The 19,238-nt window shown below is 45.5% G+C and overlaps 1 protein-coding gene across 2 annotated transcripts in view; it reads right to left on the reverse strand.

Annotated features, from left to right (window-relative positions):
• Positions 1-19,238, reverse strand: part of ARFGEF3 (ARFGEF family member 3) — a 301,053-nt gene that overhangs the window by 227,689 nt on the left and 54,126 nt on the right. For both annotated transcript variants that reach the window (XM_029596476.1, XM_029596474.1), the window contains exon 4: positions 13,286-13,417. In XM_029596476.1, the coding sequence (XP_029452336.1) occupies positions 13,286-13,417 (132 nt within the window). The remainder of the gene's footprint in view (positions 1-13,285; positions 13,418-19,238) is intronic.

Consider the following 19,238-nt stretch of genomic DNA (forward strand, 5'->3'; position numbering starts at 1 on the left):
TGAAATATTCAATTAGTGGGGAGCAGTTTTTGTCTAGGGATCCTGGAGGGCAGTAAACGAGGCAGATTTGTAGTTTTGGTGAATCAAATAAAGCAATTTCAAACGGTGTAGATATGTTTGATGGACGAAGAGTCAGTTGAAGGTTTTTGGGTTTTTTTGGAGATTAGCATTAAACCGCCACCTTTTTTATTTCTTTCTGGGAATTGAGAAGGTATTGTATTCATTGTTGAACAGCTGGTTAATTAGTACGGAATCAGTGTTTTTGAGCCAGGTTTCCGTTATTGCGATGAAATCTGGTTTGGTGTCTATGAGTAGGTCGTTGAACAGAGGAATTTTCTTTATAATTGATCAAGCATTGACAAGTATGAATGAGATATATGTGTTTTTGTTGTTTGTTGGTTGATTTTGTTTGTTATGAGGATTAGAGGATGTGCGTTTCAATTGTGGTGATTGGTTTTTTGAGAGCGTGGGTTTTTTGTTTCGAGTTGGGAGTTCATTACTCATATTCCAATCTTCTATTTGAAATTCCTTTTGTTTGTAATTGCTAGTGTTATTTGTAAGAAGAGTTGGTAGAGGATAATAATTGGTTGTATATACTGTGAGGGTAGTTTGTCAGCGTTGAGGAATGTAAGAGAAAAAGGAGTCTGGAAGGGGGAAATGGAGGGAGCGCTGAATGAATGAGCTGCGCGAAGGGGCGTGCAAAGGGGCCTGCTCCTTTGGCGCACGACGCACGGCGCCTGTGGTAAGTGTGGATTTGAAACACTCACCCGGCTCCTCCTCTGATGTCAGGGGGCTGTCCTGTCGCCGATTCTGCTGGGCCTCAGCTGGTTGGGCCTTTTCATGATGTGGCGGATGTTGCTGCGATGGGGGCGGGGGGGGCCGTCCCGTTGGGCTCCTCCGATGTCGGGGGTAGGGTCTCCTTAAGCCGGTCCAGGTGCTGTCGGGTCAAGCCCCTGCGGAGTCACGCGTCGGCAGGAACGGCTCCAGGCAGTGTCGCAGAGGTGCTCTGGTCCCAGTGTGGGATGAGACTTAACGGTCTTCTGGAGTCAGAGGGGGGGCGCCTGGGGTGATTGTGGATTTTGATAATAATAATTCCTAACATTGGGCCTCATTTTCCAATATCACATGGTATCGCATGCGATACCAAAAAGGGGTGTTACCTTATGCTAATAAGCATGTGTATCGCAAATTGCGATAACAGCTCTTAGCGCAAGTTGCGCTACATTGCCAGTATATATCGCGGTTCACGATGGAGAGAGAGAGAGAGAGAGAGAGAGAAACTGTACCTGTTGCCCAGGTAGAGTGTCCATCAAGCTAGGTGGAGAGAACATTGTCCAAATCTCATCTTGGAGTGAGTTTCCTCACTCCGAAGGCCATCAAATCTTCACAAGAGACCACTGTTCTGTTCGTACGTCTCACGTTGAATGTCAAAGTGGCCCCCAACCCCCTACACTCATACCTAAACCTCACCTCGAGTTACTAGGTGGGCCTCCCATAGGGATACAAATACCTGTCTAGGGAGGAGGCACTATAGCAAGTCTCTCTCTCTCTCTCTCAAACAGGCTGTCCGGAAACATCATGAACCGTGATAAACCTTTACCACCCTCTAGCGCACAACGTAATGCAAATGAAAGAGGTGTAGCTATTGGCCGCGCTAACACTGCGGCTGTTTCGTGGCACATGATAACTCTTTCCTACTTTACATATGCTCCGCCCCAACTCCACCCCCTGAATACAAAATTAAAAATTTGCATTCGCAAATCACGTTAACAGCTGTTAGCGCGATTTGCGGAATTATCACCCGCGGTAACTCCTTGGAAAATGACCCCCATTGTTTGCTAGTTTGACCGCTGCAGCACACTGAACAGACAATTTCAATACATTATCCACTATGACACTTAGATGTTTTTCCAGGTTGATAGCTCCTAATATGGAACCTAACATCGTGTAACTTCTGCATGGGTTATTTTCCCCTATATGCATCAGCTTGCACTTGTCAACATTAAACTTTATCATCCATTTGGATGCCCAGTTCTTCCAATCTCGCAAGCTCCTCCTGCAATTTATCACAACCCACATGTAATTTAACTACTCTGAATAATTTTGTGACATCTGCAAATTTTATCACCTCACTCAGTATATTCCTTTCTAGATCATTTATAAATATATTGAAAAGTAGAGTGCCTCAGATCCAAGTACATATCCCTGAGTCACTCCACTGTTTTACCTTTTACCACTGAAAAAACTGAACATTTAATCCTACTCTCTGTTTCCTGTCCTTAACCAGCTTGCAATCCACAAAAGGGCATCACCTCCTATCCCATGACTTTTTGTTTTCTTAGAAGCCTCTCATGAGGGACTTTGACAAATGCCTTCTGAAAATCCAAATACACTACATCTACTGGTTCACCTTTATGCACAAGACCCCTTCAAAAAATGTAGCAGATTTGTGAGGTAAGACTTCCCTTGGGTATATCCATGCTGGATGTGTCCCATTGAACCAAGTTCTTTGATTTTGTTCTTTAGAATAGTTTCCATGATTTTTCTCAGGACTGAATTCAAGCTTACCAGTCTATAGTTTTACAAATCACCCCAGAGTCCTTTTTAAATATCGGGGTTACACTGGCCAGCCTCTAGTCTTCAGGTACTTTGGACAATTTTAAAGATAGGTGACAAATTTTTACAAATAACAAAAAATTAAATTTTAGTCCTATTTCAGAACCCTGGGGTGTATACCATCTGGTCCAGGTGATTTGCTACTCTTCAGTATGTCAATCTGGCCAATTCCATCTTCAAGGTTCACTTTAATTTGGTTCAGTTCATCCGAATCATTACCCTTGAAAACTGTCTCTGGAACAGGTATCTCCCCAACATCCTCACTAATAAACAAGTCTTTCTGCAATGATCTTATCTTAACTATGTGTCCCTTTAACTCCTCGGTCCAACGAACTCCCTCGCAGGTTTCCTGCTTCAGATATATTTTGAAAAGTTTTTATTATGAGTTTTTGCCTCTACAGTCAACTTTTCAAATGTTCTCTTAGCCTCTCTTATCAATGTTATGCTTATGCTTTTTCCTATTTTCTTCAGATCGATCCTTCTCCCAATTTTTGAAGGAAGTTTTCTTTGGCTAAAATAACCACAGATGAGATGCCGCATCTAATCGCCGCATCTCAAGAAAGATATAGTTGCGATGGAGAAGGTACAGAGAAGGGCGACCAAAATGATAAAGGGGATGGAACAGCTCCCCTATGAGGAAAGGCTGAAGAGGTTAGGGCTGTTCAGCTTGGAGAAGAGACGGCTGAGGGGGGATATGATAAGAACATAAGAACATAAGAACATAAGAAAATGCCATACTGGGTCAGACCAAGGGTCCATCAAGCCCAGCATCCTGTTTCCAACAGTGGCCAATCCAGGCCATAAGAACCTGGCAAGTACCCAAAAACTAAGTCTATTCCATGTATCCATTGCTAATGGCCGTGGCTATTCTCTAAGTGAACTTAATAGCAGGTAATGGACTTCTCCTCCAAGAACTTATCCAATCCTTTTTTAAACACAGCTATACTAACTGCACGAACCACATTCTCTGGCAACAAATTCCAGAGTTTAATTGTGCGTTGAGTAAAAAAGAACTTTCTCCGATTAGTTTTAAATGTGCCCCATGCTAACTTCATGGAGTGTCCCCTAGTCTTTCTACTATCCGAAAGAGTAAATAACCGATTCACATCTACCCGTTCTAGACCTCTCATGATTTTAAGCCTTCCCGGACGCCAACATAGTCTACTAATCTCCAACTACACCTTGGTTATCCATTCTATTGTTTTACATATGTAATTTAATAACCTATCCTTTCTCTTCCTTCTCATCCAAGTTCTTATCACCCTGTTATATGTAACTGCCTTTTCAGCACCTTTGTTATAGTTATGTTTTCGATGCACCCCTGTTTTATGTGAACCAGCATGATGTGACTGCTGTCTCGAATGCCGGTATATAAAAATTTGAAATAAATAAATAAATAAATTTAAACACCTCTATCATATCCCCCCTCAGTCGTCTCTTCTCCAAGCTGAAAAGTCCTAACCTCTTTAGTCTTTCCTCATAGGGGAGTTGTTCCATTCCCCTTATTTTGGTAGCCCTTCTCTGTACCTTTAAAATCATGAGAGGTCTAGAACGGGTAAATGGGAATCGGTTATTTACTCTTTCAGATAATAGAAGGACTAGGGGGGCACTCCATGAAGTTAACAAGTAGCACATTTAAAACTAATCAGAGAAAATTCTTTTTCACTCAATGCACAATTAAACTCTGGAATTTGTTGCAAGCGGATGTGGTTAGTGCAGTTAGTGTAGCTGGGTTTAAAAAAAGTTTGGATAAGTTCTTGGAGAAGAAGTCCATTACCTGCTATTAATCAAGTTGACTTAGAAAATAGCCACTGCTATTACTAGCATCAGTAGCATGGGATATTTTTTGGGTACTTTGCCTGGTTCTTGTAGCCTGGATTGGCCACTGTTGGAAACAGGATGCTGGGCTTGATGGACCCTTGGTCTGACCCAGTATGGCAATTTCATATGTTTCTTAACCTCTCTCATCTTGCCTTTTAACTGTGCCGTAACTGTTTGGCCTTCTCCCACCTTTCTTAATGAATGGAATACATCTGAACTGAACTTCTAAGATGGTTTCATACTTCCTAGTCCTGAGAAGCACTGGGTTCACTTGCACGGGGAGGTGTTAGGTTCTTGGAATTGAGTGGAAAGGAGGAAGCACACTTCTGCAAGGCCACACAAGGTGTTACTTAAAATAAAAATCATCCACTCCAAGATTATGCTCCAAACTGAAAAGGAATTTAACAAAAATAGCAAGTTTCAGCAGATACAAAACAAAGTCTATACAAATCACTTTCAGATGCACAGATCTTATACAAATTAAGTATTTTCAATCCCATGAACTCTACTCTTCCTCCCATTGGTAGGCTCTTGTTCAACCCTTAGGGAACAGATAAGAAGATGGAGAAATTTAGAGACAGACTCTTAAGTACTTGCACCTCAATGATCTGCCCAAGGTCAATCTTCTCATGTTCCTCTGGTGGATAGAAGTTCCTGGTTCACCCTCCACAGACACACCCCTGGGACTTAGCCAGACAAACTGGAGGTTTTAAATTTCCCGCTCCCGACTTTGTGGGATAAACTGGGGGCATTCCAGGGCTGTTCTGGCTGTGCCACAGAGCAGTCAAACTTATAACTGCAGACTATCTGGGTGTATTTAGCAGTGCAGAAGGGCTGCTGAATATCCAGTTTAGGTTATCTGGACAACTTACCCCATCTGCCCATAGCTGAATATGGTCCTCCAGTTGTTTTGAAAGAACTTATACATAAACTTCATCTCAAGAATGCAATAATCCAGATCTATGGTCATTCTGATTGTAAACTGCCAACTGAATCCCCAAATATGTTTCCTATAAGATAACCAATAACTTTAACACAAAAAAAAAAGGAAAGATTTTTCTACACTGAAATATTTTCTTTTGTGCTAAAATAAATCTCCCTCATTTAAAATTTAACAGGATGGAATACTCGTATGTAGCCCTACCCCTGTGATATATCCATTTGTGTTGGTTCTTATCTGAATCCCAATCAGACACCACAGTGATACATGGAAAAAAAAACACACACACACATATATAAATATACACACACACAACACAAACACCCACATAACTATATATATATATATATATATATATATATATATATATACACACACACACACAATATGTCATAGCCACAAAGGGAAGATGGCATGAATAACATGCCAAGAGAGGAAGCAAGAGAAAGCAGAAACATGCAAGCTGGCACTTTGAGGATTCCAGTTAGTACAGTTATAAAACTGCACTTTATGTTTTCTGCTTGGGTAGATTTTAATGATAATTTTCTATCCTCAGGACAATCCTTGCTTAGAAAGATAAGTCAGTACCTACAGTCTCCTGGAAAACAGACAGCAGCTCACCAGTAAACTCTGCTTCTACACATTCAGCCCCAAAAAGGGAATCAAATCTGAAAAGGTCAGAGATAAACTGACAAGCAGGCTGGAATTAAATGTTCCTTTACGTCAAGCTCTGGAAACATTACAAATCACTGCAAACACGGCCTGTAATCTCAGAAGACTTCTCCTGTCAGGCACGGGCCAGCTTCCCCGGTAGTGCACTACTGCTGTGTTACGAGGACAAACATGAAAAAAAATAAAATAAAATAAATTAAAGCGACAGCACATAATCAGTTTAATTGCTTTAAATTTTAAATTCCCTTTAGAAAAACCAGAAATGTGTGTGTCGGTCATTCAGCTTCCCTTCAGCAAACAAAAAACACACAGGAACGCAACAGCACGAGCGGAAGAGAAAACCTCAGTTAAACAGGCCGCTGCCGCAGGTTGGAGCCCAGCAGGCTCGCCTTAGTCTCCTGCCACCCCCTCCCTCGATCCTGAGAAAGGCGGCGGCCACCACTAGGGCAGTCCCTGCCGCTGGCAGAAGTGGCACTGACCGATGGTCTTGAAGACTTCCCCCGCGAGTCCTCCTGGCCGGCGAAAGGTTGTGCCCTACCCAGGGCAAGCTGTCAGGCCCATGGGGGTTTAAAGAGAAGAAGGTGGCAGAAAAAGGAAATTCAGCTGGGTCTCTTTCAAGCGGTAAAGGTGCCAGAGTGCAATACACACAGTGTTATCCAACTTCCTGCACCATGGTTTCCCTCTGCTAATATTTCTGTAACGAAGGCACGAGCAGTTCAGAGAACAAAAGAGGGGCGACTCGACGTTATCAAGGCCGAGTGTTTGGGATGTGTCATGTGGTCATGGCCGTATCAGTCCTGGAGAAAACGGGAAGCTTTGTAGATTGCAGTACCTTTTATTGGCCCAATATAAGAATAAGCAAGAGATGAGGCGGCACATGAGCCTTCGAGACCACGTGGTAGGGAGAGGGGTGGGGGCCGATTCAGACAGGACTGCAAGGCCCAAAGGAAGGAAGATTATGGCAGGTGAGGGAGTGGGGGATTTAACTCCCTCCATGAGCATCATTAGTACCTTTATTTGGAAGCAGGTTCTCAACCCAGTCCTCGAGACACACTTAAGCCAATCTGGTTTTCAGGATATCCACACTGAATATGCATGAGGCAGATCTGCATACAACAGAAGCAGGGCACCACTGCTTTAAGGTGCATAACAGTCTCTCCCCTCCCCTCCAGGTGATACACATTTAGGTCCTCCAGTCTCATCTCACAAGTCTTCGGTGCAGAACCCACCCCATCCTGAATACCCTTCTCTGGACCGCTTCCCATCCTGCCTCAATCTTTTTTAAGATACAGTCCTCAGAACTGAACCCAGCAGTCCAGGTGAGGCCTTACCAAAGACCTGTACAGGGCCATTACTACATCTAGGCAACAAAATCCCTGCCTTTAAACTCCGATGCTGTCGCAGAGGCATGGTTCAATGAGCCCCATGACTGGGATATGGCCATACCAGGCTAGTCTCTTGAGGAAAGACAGGTAAGATAAGCATGTCCCCAAGGTACAAATGGTTTTATATTACGGATTTATACAAACCTCACGTTGGGTCAATACAAGGAAAGACAGCCTACAAGGAATCCAAGACCAGCAAGTCTACTAGAACTCTGTAGCACAGGTAGAAACCTCTACCAGGGAGACTATCGTTCCAACCGGATGGAAACGAGAAAACCGCACGTTGTGCTTTTACACACACGAGAGAACGTGATGGCAGACAAGGACCGCAAGGCCCATCTAGCGTGTCCAGTTTGCTTGATGCTACAATGCCAGAGATCCCTTCTCTCTCTCTCTCTCTCTGCAGCCAGAGCTCCTCTGCAGCTGCACTATCAATAGCCTCCAAAGACTTCGCTGTATCAGATCATGTTCTCGTCAGCCCTAAGGTTTTTCCCCCGCACGCAAGAGCACACCCTGACTGAGCACGGGTACAAACGCTACCCAAAAGCAGTCAAGAGAAGGTTCCAGTTTTTCTGCGAGTTGCTCAAATTTCTGCAGATAAAGAGATAACATCTCACCATTGCACTCTTCCATTTATTTATATTTTTAAGGCTGCAGTTCAACTGTGACCAAAAAACAACAATAAAAAAAAAAAAAAAAGCTTTTCTGAACAGCTCAGCCACAGGAGACTGCAATATTACTGCAGGCAGCATAATGCAGTCTTTGGCTGGGGAAAAAAAAACTAAGAAGGAAACAGGAATAAAATCCAAGCTACTCCTGGAAGAGCAAAGATGGGAGAAATCATTGAGTGCTTCAACTTTGGGGAGTAAGACAAAATGAGAATTTCTGCTAGATGTCCTCTGGTAGGGGGGTCAGACTTTTCCACTGCATGGCCATAGCACGAACACAGACATCAGGATCAAAGAGTCTCAAAGACCCGCTGACAAGAGGCGAGGAGTCCTGTGCAAGATCAGTTTTAAAGACACCATCAAGCTTTCCTACCTAGGTCTCAAGCTGCATAACCATAGAAAAAAAAGAGAGCCAGGGAAGAACAGCCCTCCAAGGGCAGACCCAACGAGATCCAACGATTACCCCCAGCCTGGTAGGAGCCGCTGATGACCCTTCTCACCTTGCCTTGGGTGGACAACAGGGCTGACCGTATTACCAGAACTGGGGATGCTTCATATTTTCAAGCAATGGCCCCCAAGGAAGCCAGAGGGCTGGTCGATATTCACTCTTCTTGGGATAAACCGGCACTAAACAGCAAAATTCCCAAAGACGCTAGACTGGTGGCTAAGGTAGCCTGCAAGCATCGGGATGCTGGGGACTACGCTGATTAATCTCTAGCACAGACGTAAACGCTTCCAGCGTCTGACGAGGTCAACGCATAGCTAGAGGACCCCAAGGATTCTCTCTAGTTTCTTAGGTAAGCCCTTACTTAAATTCTGAAGGGGGAACACTCATGCCAAAGGCTGCTGAATAAGATGGCTGGAGGAAATTCAGGGCACGTGGCATACTTAGGAGACCCAGCGCCTGTAGAAGCAGCAGCCAAAGACAATTCTGCAGCCTCTACGGCGCCCTCTCACACTTAGATGGAATTTGGCGTTTGAAACATCTGAATTTAGCAGGCACGTTGCTCTTCTGCAAAGTGTGAATGTATATTTCTTTTTAAACAATTATCCTCTGGGGTGTATTCTCTCATATCAGAAATCCTGCATGTATTTACTTTCCTGTTAATGTTTAAGTCCCAGATTAACGAAGATCTGGCGGTTCTGGAGTAAATAAAGCACATTAGAGCAGAAGGCAGGCACTCTGCAGGTGCGGCATTTAGAACAGCAAGTCTGTGTGCCCTGCTAATGACAACTTTAATGGCTTTCTTCTTTGATTTATTCTCTCTCGACTTGATGGTGGAAAAGAATGATTTTTTTTTAATTATAAAAATCTGGGGGGAAAAAAAAAAAAAAAAGAGAACAAATATTGCTGTAAGGTATAAGGGTGATTTCACTGCTAGCTGACCTATAGCTTTGCTGACAGGCTGATGCAATATTTGTTTCATTTATTTAACACATCTGTTATAAAGTTAATTCAGCAGAATGCACAGTTTTACCTGGAGCGGTGCATCCATTTTTTTTTTGAGCGTAGACTTGACTGCCATTGCAGCAAGGAGTTTTCCTCCATGCGTTTCACATGGAAATTGCAGGCTGATGCGGGTATTAACTCTTTCCTCCCGATGCAGAGAGAGGCGCTGGCAGAACTCTCATTTTCCTAGCACTGGAGATTGTACCCCTGGTCAGAGGTGGAGTAAAGCTTCCAGATCAGTCCCCTGATAACAAACGGGAGTGGCTTTAAAAACCTTGCTGTGTTATCTTTGTGGGCTGAGGTACCTGCAACCACTCCTTTTCCAGGATCAAAAGGGCTGACCTTAGGTTGGAACCGTGGAGGGGAAGTTTAACCTGGAATTTTTAACCGTTCACTAACTCCTGGTATCCTATTCAGTCAGGATATTTCTATGAACACAGCAGCAGCAGGAAACACCGTCTAGAGCCTGCCGGGTCAGACGACGAGAAGCACAGCCCCCCTGCCATCCTCTCCCTCAAATATTCTTTTGGTTCTGTGCCAAAAAGCAGGACTTCGGGTGCCTGCTGCAGCTGCCCTGAGAGATCCACCCGGCTCACTGGTTTAAATCACCCTGGTCGGCAGCTTGGGGATAGGGACTCTCTCGGCGGCAGCAGTGCAGGTCACAGCGTTAGCAACCCCCCTCCCGAGTTAAAATGTGCAGTCGGCCTACACTGAACCTACATCTTCGGATAGCCGCACATTTTAACTCCTGATGGCATTAGCACAGCATTTGCTTACTGCATCAGGGGGGGTTAAAAAAATATATTTAACCTGTGCGTTAAGAAACTATGATAGAGGCAGAAAAGACAACTGAACAGACACAAAGGGAGCCGAAGAGAACAGACGCAGCTCTGGTTTTCCATTCCCCCTCTCCTCATAAAAAGTGTCCTTGGGCTATATATTAACAATGAAGCCTGGTGTTCAGCTGCAGTGGACAATAGGTAAAGCCGTACACACACCCTAGTGCTAAGTGAAGCAGCAGGTCCAGGCCCTCTTAAGAGAGAAAAACTTACAGGCTATAAAGCCCACTCGCCACACTCAATACAGTTCTCTCTGTCTGAATTTTATTGTCTGTGTTTCCAGGTAACAGTGCATCACACAGAATACAGGTGCAGGTGATCTATTAAAAAAAAAAAGCTTCTACATCATCACTCCAAAAGCAAAACACGTCAAGCAGCCTTGTCAGAGCTTTCAAGAAGGCGCAACAGATACCCCCATAAGAAGCTTGCTGGGCAGACCGGATGGCCCATTTGGGCCTTTTCTGCCGTCATCACTATGGCTCTTCCACCATTCCGAGCCTTAGGGGAAGAAAGCTGAGTGAATCGGGCTTTTTTTGTTTTCTTTCCCAAAGGAACAACAGAACCAGCCTTTATTTAAAAACTGTGGCAAACATCAAGGATGGCCAGGATGCAAAAAGACAGAGACGGCTTTTCACAGTGACCCGGCACTGTGCAACTGAGGCCCGCATCGGCTTTGCAGCCTGGCCAGAGTCTTACTAGTTCTGCTCTGGTGCCTTAATGACACGCGGGCAACCTACAGACTCTCAAAGCTGCGCTTTGTTTTACTTCCTTCAATAGTTACAACATAAAAGATTTTCCCTTCTACTGGCAAAGATGACTGTGTACTCTGTGGGCCAGTCAACTCGGCGAGCGTGTGTTGTTTTTGCAAAATCAGGTGGTTTTTTTTAAACAAAATAACTTAACTTTTATTTTAGATTACCCATGCAAATCATGTATGGGGTTTTTTTCCCCAGCATAACACGGTCTTTCCAAGGAGCAAAGCTCATGAGGACACTTGATCACGCATACAGCACGTTTGAGCGGAAGCAATCCTGGGGTACTACAGCACTTTTACTCCTAGGGGAATTCTGCGCAAAAAAAATATAAAATTCTGCACAAAAACTTAAAATTCTACAAAATTCTGCAAACTTTATATTGGTCAAAATAACACAATTAAATGACAATCTTTAAGTAAATTACATTTTAAATTAATACAGAAAAATGTTATTACTTAAAGATGCAGAATTTTAAATATTTTGAGCAGAATTTCCCTAGAAATTCACTATAAGAGTGTCCCTGCCACTCGCTCTCCCTACTCCCCTGGCCACTTTGCCCTCTCAGGCCCCAACCCCTCCACCTGCCAGTATCTCTCCCCTCCACCTCTAGCTTCAACCCCTTCCACTCTATCCCACGTCCCAGAGTTTGACCCCGTTCTCAGTACTGCCCCTCACACAGGCTCCCTCTGTCCCTCCCCCTCTCTCACACATATGCTCCTTCTCTCTAGTACACATACACACACCCTCAATACAGGCTCCCTCACTCTCTCACTCTCACACACACACACATCCCCTCATACAGGGCCCTCTCTCTTGCATACACACCCACACAAGCTCCCTTTCTCTCTCACACATATATCCTCACACAGGCTACCTATGTCTCTCTCTCATGCACCCCTTCACACAGGCTCTCTCTCACACATACACAATTACTTCACACAGGCTAGCACCCTCACATACATACGAGCTCTCAATCTCTCACACACACACACTCCTTCGCAATCTCCTCATATAGGCTCCCTCTCTCTGAAACCCACACTCAAGCATCCCCCCTGCTCTCTCACCTCCCATGCTCTCTCTCTCACACCCTCCTGCTTTCTCACTCCCCTGCTCTCACCCCTCCCCCTCTCCTCTCTCCCCTCCCCTCTCCTCTCACACACACACATTCTCTCTCACCGGGGCCTTCCATCTTTGCCACAAACGGCGCGCAGAGGCCTTCATCTTTGCCGCGAGCGGAGCGCATCCCGCAGCACACGCAGGCCATCGACTTTGCGCGCTCTGTTTGCGGCATGCCAGGGTCCTCTTCTGCTGTTTTCTGTGCAGAAAGTGGCAATTCTGCGCGGGGGGGGGGGGGGGGGGTGTGGAATTTGCAGTAATAATGCACCAGGAGGATTCCAAGAAACAAATAAAAGATGAATACAACATCCCCCTTTCACAGGGAAGAATGGTCACTCATTTCTTAAAACCCTCTTATGTTCAAAAAAATGTACTTTACGACAGACTGCCTTGTTGTTTAGCTGCTATTTGCTAAGAGGAAGGAAAGATTGGGCTCTAGGGTGCAGCTAAGCTGCCTGCTAATCACTGCTCGCTGGCTGAAACCTCCCCTTTTGCCCTATAAAAAGCTAAACAATAAAATGTAAGCCGCCACGAGTTATTATTTTCTGGACGTGCACGCAGAGGTTATCTCAGAGATAAGTGGCAAATATTTCTCTTCAAAAGTCCTTACACACAAGCTCTTTTGAACCGGATCACGTTTGTGGAATCACCGGACTTTTCCATATTTCTACGTCCAGGTCAAGAGAGACCAGGGGGGGAAAAAAAAAAGCTTACAGTAGGAAGATGTCACCCCTCGCAAAAAAACCCCCAAAAAAACTCCTTATCTTTACATGTGTCTAGTTTTAGGAAGTATCTCTGGTAAGAGGAGTGCTCGCTATTCAGACACTTGGGGGGGCGTTGATATTTGCGACAACTGCGTTCTTTTGGGCCTCCTCTCGCTCTCATATATCCTTGTGGAAACCTTTCCCTTCTTACTACCGCTGGCCGTTCTTGTGATGACGGCAAAGACCGCACAGGCCTGTGAACCGCCGTGTTTTGTAGTGGGACCTGGCGAGGGTCACCGAGTAAGCGAGGAGCACCCACCTTCATAACCTCCACCTGAAGGTCCTCGTGGAGGGACGGAGTCACCTTCAGCGCGTTCAGCATCTGATTGAGCAGCTGCCTCTCATCCGTGTCAGTTTCCACAGATACAAATCTCTCATCAGAAAGAAGCTTCTACCGAAAAGAAAAAAGGAAAAAAAAAAAAAAAGCATAATTTGATCTCTCAGTCCACTCTCTTGTTAAATGAGGTTTCTGAGCTATTATTTATTGATGGCTGCTTTCACAGCCTGAGCCACCTATTTCTCCCCCTCCCTCCCAGGGAATGGCAAGATGGGCCGGATCGTTAATTAAGATATCATAAACGCTGCTTTTTGTTCCTCGGCGCATGCCTGTGCTAGCTCTAAAATGCCCCTTAAATTTAATTTTCTAGCGTCATAAACAACTTTCAGCTTTTTAAAAAACAAACTTCTGGTTTTCAAAACCCTATAAAGCAGGCCTCCAAATAATAAGGAGTAATTAGAGGGATTACAGCAGCAACGTTCTGCTTGGCCTTCACGGGTCATTCCTCTCGGACAGATCTTAGACGGGAGCACAACCCGTATGCATCAGGCAATAAACACCTGCTCACTTGTTTCTTGCCTCCACTTACCTCTCTGCTGGTCTTACTTGCAGCTCCTGCCTGAATTTGGACTCTAAAGTATTTTAATTTGTATGATTTTAAATTTGTGGGGGCCTTGGTGGCATGCACTCTCTTTTTGGACATTTGATATTCCGTCTTTGAACAGAGGCATTGAGTAGCTTACAATCAATAGTATGTTTAATTGGAGAAGCGATGGGTTCCTGCATGAGAAACCTATTTGTAAAGAGTTTTAAGACCCAGCTGAGGCCTTGGTGTGTGTATATAACGCAGTCCTCGATGGTAGTTCTGGCTGAAAGAAGTGAGTCAGGGGCAGTGTCGAGGACAGAATACCAGTTCTCCTCCTCCTCGGACCTCAGCAGTCCTTGAAAACTGTGAGGTCCCTGTGCCATAGCACAATTCCTCCAGGCACACCTTCAGTGGTTGAGAACGTAAGAGCCGCCACACTAGGTCAGCCCAAGGGTCCAACCAGCCCGGTGTCCTGTTTCCCAATCCAAGGGCCTGGCAGAATCCCAAACAGTAGATAGATTCCAAGCTGCTTAACCCAGGGATAAACAGTGGCTTTCCCCAAGTTCACCTAGTTAATAACAATTTATGGACTTTTCCTTCCTCCGTCGAGCAGTTCGGACACGGAGAGGACCCTTATGGCCAAAGAAGATATAGGGAAGCGCTGAAAGCCCCCACCAGTCTCTCTTCCAAATTTTTAAACAAAGGGAGAGAGGGGGCAGACACCCATGAACCTGTCACAGTGCACCAGCTCCTGCAGGAGAACGGAGAATTAAATGTGGAGTGGGCAGCCGGCTCGGGTAGTTACCTTGGCTGCCGCAGCTTTTCCACTGCTCAAAGTGAGTCCCATCCAGTGCTCAGTGCGCGCTCTCCCTGTCTCCTTCAGCCTGGGGACTCAAATACGGGGAAGGTGCTCTGTGTGAGTTGCACAAAGTGGGTGTCAGCTATCCATGCCCTGCATGCGTGCTGTCCATTAATTACCACCCTCTGGAGCTCATGCTGCAGCTAGGAAAGGCACATACGATTACACCTGTTCTCAGATGAAGAGCCACCGCTGGTGTCTCTTGTTGCTGCGAGGTGCCGAGAGCAGAGCTCAGGGGCTGGTCTAGATCCGAGCACCAGGCAGTGGTGACATTTCCATGGCACAACTGATCAGGTCTGGTTGGGAAACATTGCTGTTTTCACTAGGCCACTCTGTCTCGATGAAGTAATGAAATAATAAAAGAAACCAGAGATGTGATGAGACAGCAACATCTCATGGACCCTTCTTCACTAGGCTTCGATGACCTTTGGTGAAGTATAGCGGGTGCGTGAGCCCTTTGTGTGGCAGTGTAGTTGACACAGCCTTGAGGGTAAAGCCATAAAGGCCTACGCCAGCAGCTGGTGAACGCACCCTGTAGCAGGACAGTCTGGAGCTTCACCTTTACCAGCTGCCTGCCCTGCAGAGGTTGAGCCCTTGGATTCTGGCAGAGGGCAGGACTTAGCTGGGTCCCTAGAGCAGAGAAGATGATAAATGTCCAACGGCACACCGGGTTCAGGGCCGGCAGCAGACTAACAAGAGTCGGGAACAGGCCAAGACTGGGGCAGGCAGCTAGCAATAATGGTCAGGTCCAGGCAGCAGGCACCAACCAATGGTCAGGTCCAAACAAGAGGTCAAGATCCAGAGAGTCGGGCCACAGGAGGATGTAGACACAAGGGAGACAGTGGATAAAACAGGCAGGACACGAGCAAGGAAGGCTGGACGAGGCAAGCTGAAAGACAAGACTGGATGAGGCAAGGCCGGAGGGCAAGGCAGGATGAGGCAGGGCAGAGGAACACAGGAATCAGGAATGCTGGCTGTACTGCAACACAGGAGACCCGCTGCTGAGACGAGGCAGGGAGGTCCGGCGAGCCCTTATGTAGGGCAGAATTGCTGATGTCATTCTAGGGTACATGGGGCACTTCCCACTGTGGGCCCTTTAACAGGCGCATTGCGCCTAGGGGGACTGCAGGAAGGAGCAGCAGAGCTGCCAGCAGGGCTGGGGCCTGCACGGTCCAAGTGGCATCAGGGGTGAGCGCGGTGGCTTGCGGGGTTGACCCAAGAGCCACAAATCTTGACACCTTTCATTGATAAAGCCACCAACGAGGCCTTTTAGAACATCAAGTTAATGGACTTGCCCATATCAAAATAATTATTTGGAGGAGAGGGGGGGTCTAAGAGGTGATGCAGTTTGCTGACCGTTGACATTTTTTTCCTATTTAAAATCATTACTATTTTTTTTAATTGCCCTTTATAAAAACTTTCCTGTGTCTGTTTTCATTTAACCTAAATATAAAAGGAATCCCACACTGTAAACTGCTGAGAAAGGTGACCCTTTTCTTAGAAAGTGACCATCATATGACGCCAAAAACGAGAGATCTGGAATCCATTCACACATGAAATTTAGATAGCACCTAAGTGACCTAAAAAACATTTTAAATATCAGAGATGCAAGTTATATACTGCTTATGTGTGAATATGATGAAAAACCAGACGCACGCAGTCAAAGTACTCAAGTGCCCACCCAACACGCATTTTGATGTGAAACGCTCGCACATGGAATATTAATGAACTTGTGTACAGCATCAAATTCATCACCACTTCAATATTACAGTGCCGAGTATCATTAATCCGTCTTGTTTTCTTTCAGCTGAAGGAAGAGCTACAACTGTCAAGCAGAAAAACTGGCACAGCCGCCCACTGTGCTCCAATCAATAAATATTCTTCTCTTTGATGCCTGCTGAAATTCTAAATAAAACTGAATATGTATTCAGAAATGTTTAGGATTTAAACGAGACAGGCATAGGTATAATTAATATGAATACATGGATAGGCTACATATATGGGAAGAGAAAAAAACCCCCAATAAAATTATCTTCAGATCCAAAAATAAATCATAAACTGGTCCCAATCGACAGTAACTGACACTCAATAAACATCTCCCCATTCAAAGAGTTTGGTCGAATATCACAATAAAAATCACTCTCGGCTGCATCATCAACTGCTGAACTACCCGAATGGAGATGCAACGAGAATAAGCAAATAAGCACCTCCAGGGCTATTTTCAAAGCCGGTTACCTGGTTAAGTAGGTCTGTAGGACAACTGCAGTCCTCTGCCCACCTCAAGATACGTGAGGGCTGTCACAGCACATTTGGGTCTTTTTTTTTGTCGAGTTAAACCGAAAGAGGTATTTCGTGGGAGGAAAAAAAACGAGCTTGTGCGCAGTCAATTTTTAAAATACTTGCCCACGATTTTGGGCAACCCCCCCCCCCCCAATCTGCAGAAATAGCCAGAGTGAAGCACATGGGCAGGGCTCCCTGGCTGCGTGGTTTCCCTCTCAAAACCGGCTGCTATATACTCAGGCTAAAAGCACCCAAGGGCATTGCAAATAACACAGGCCAAACAAAAGTGCTCCCCCTCCCTTCCAACGGATAAAACAATTTCACAAGAAAAATCTGACAATTACACTGAGGCGTAACGAATGTAACACTTAAAGGAAAAAAAATTCACAGGTCGATTTTAAAAGCGTTGCTCACGCAAAAAATGTCCCCACATGCGCGTAAGTGGGCTCTGCGCAAGCCACAAGTGGGCTCTGCGCGAGCCACAAAATATACGCGTATGTACCTGTGCGCACGCTAAGGAATAAGGGGGGGCAGAAAAGGGGTGGGGCACGGACGTTCCGGGTCAGGGCCAAGACTTACGGGCGAAACTGCGGATTTTGAAACTGAAAAACGCAGTGCGCTTACGCTAGATATCCGCGAAACTTTGCTGCTGCTCCTGATGAGGAGGAAGTATGCAAATCTTGGGTTTTAGGGCTTATAGAACAGGGGAGGGGTCATGTAGGATGAAGAAGTGGAGAGGTCCGAAAGATCTCGTAATTAACTGCACAAACTGGCGGACTACTTGCAAAACTGGGAATGTGCCTCATGCGAGCATGTTTCAAAATTCACTGACACAGGCGTAAAAGCCCACGAGGTCCTATGGAAGACACATGCGCGCTAGCTGTGTTCTAGGAACCTCTTAAAATTAGGAGCATGCTTACGCGCGGTTTGCGCATTTAAAACATGCACACACAATTACAAATTCCGGCATGTTCTTATTCGCTCGAACGCCGGCCGGATGCTGGTGCGCGCAAGTTACTACAGGTCGGGCCCTGACGTAACTTATTTTATTTATTTATTTATGTATCACTTTTATATACCGAGGTTCAGGTAACAGAGTTACTAATCACTTTGGTTTACATTCCAACAATTACAATGACAGAAAAATGTCTTACAATGAACAGGGTGAATAAAACTTGGATAATGTCTTACATTATCCAAGTTTTATTCTTGTAGAATAAAACTTGTAGAATAGCAGGTACCAAAAAAAAAAGGTGATTTAGAGGGTGGGGAGGAGAGGGGAATGGCGGTTAGGGTAGGGGGAGGAAAGTTCCCTAAATTGGAGCTCCAGCTGGGGCGAATAAAACAAGAACAGGGAATAAAACAAGTTTTATTCCCTGTTCTCCAGGATTAGGAGGAAAAAATGTCTTTTTTGCGGATGATGCTAAGATTGCCACACAGCGGAGACCCTAAAAGGGTAGATTTTAAAACGTGTGCGCGCGCCGGGTAGCACGCGCACACGTTTTAAAATCTACCCTTTTAGGGTCTCCGCTGTGTGGCAATCTTAGCATCATCCGCAAAAAAAGACATTTTTTCCTCCTAATCCTGGAGAACAGGGAATAAAACTTGTTTTATTCCCTGTTCTTGTTTTATTCGCCCCAGCTGGAGCCCAGGAGGATGAGGCATCGGTGTCAAGAGCAGGAGGCAGCAGCTCCTGGGGGAAGGAGGCGGCATCTTTTGGCTCCCATCCAGGCCTGGAGGGAGAGCGAGACAGCGGGCGGGAGAAAGGAGGAGGGAGTGCGAGAAAGCTGCGGAGATGACTGAAGGAAGAGAGACAGGGCCGCATCTGGAAAGGGCTGGGGGACAGGAGGCATCTATGGGCCTCATCCATACCTAGGAGGAAGAGTGAGCAGCTAAGAGATAGGGGAGAAAAGATCGCACTGTGGTGTGAGGAGTGGGCTGCACCGAGGGAGTGGAGGGAAGAAAGGTATGTATCCGGAGAAGAAATACATTCACATGAACTTCTGCCTGCCCCTGGTGAATACAAATTATTGGGGGTGGGGGGCCAGGATAAGATGATGAGGGCATTTTGACTCTGGTATGAACGCTCTAGGGGAATTTTAGAACTGCTGTTGGCTGAGGCACTTTGTTAATCACTTTCTTGATTAAGACCAGTTGTTCATGATGTATTTTTGGATCTGAAGGCATTTCTTTCAGTTTTTTTTCATTCA

The sequence above is a fragment of the Rhinatrema bivittatum genome, chromosome 3 (genome assembly GCF_901001135.1).
Source record: "Rhinatrema bivittatum chromosome 3, aRhiBiv1.1, whole genome shotgun sequence".
Classification (NCBI taxonomy): Eukaryota; Metazoa; Chordata; class Amphibia; order Gymnophiona; family Rhinatrematidae; genus Rhinatrema; species Rhinatrema bivittatum.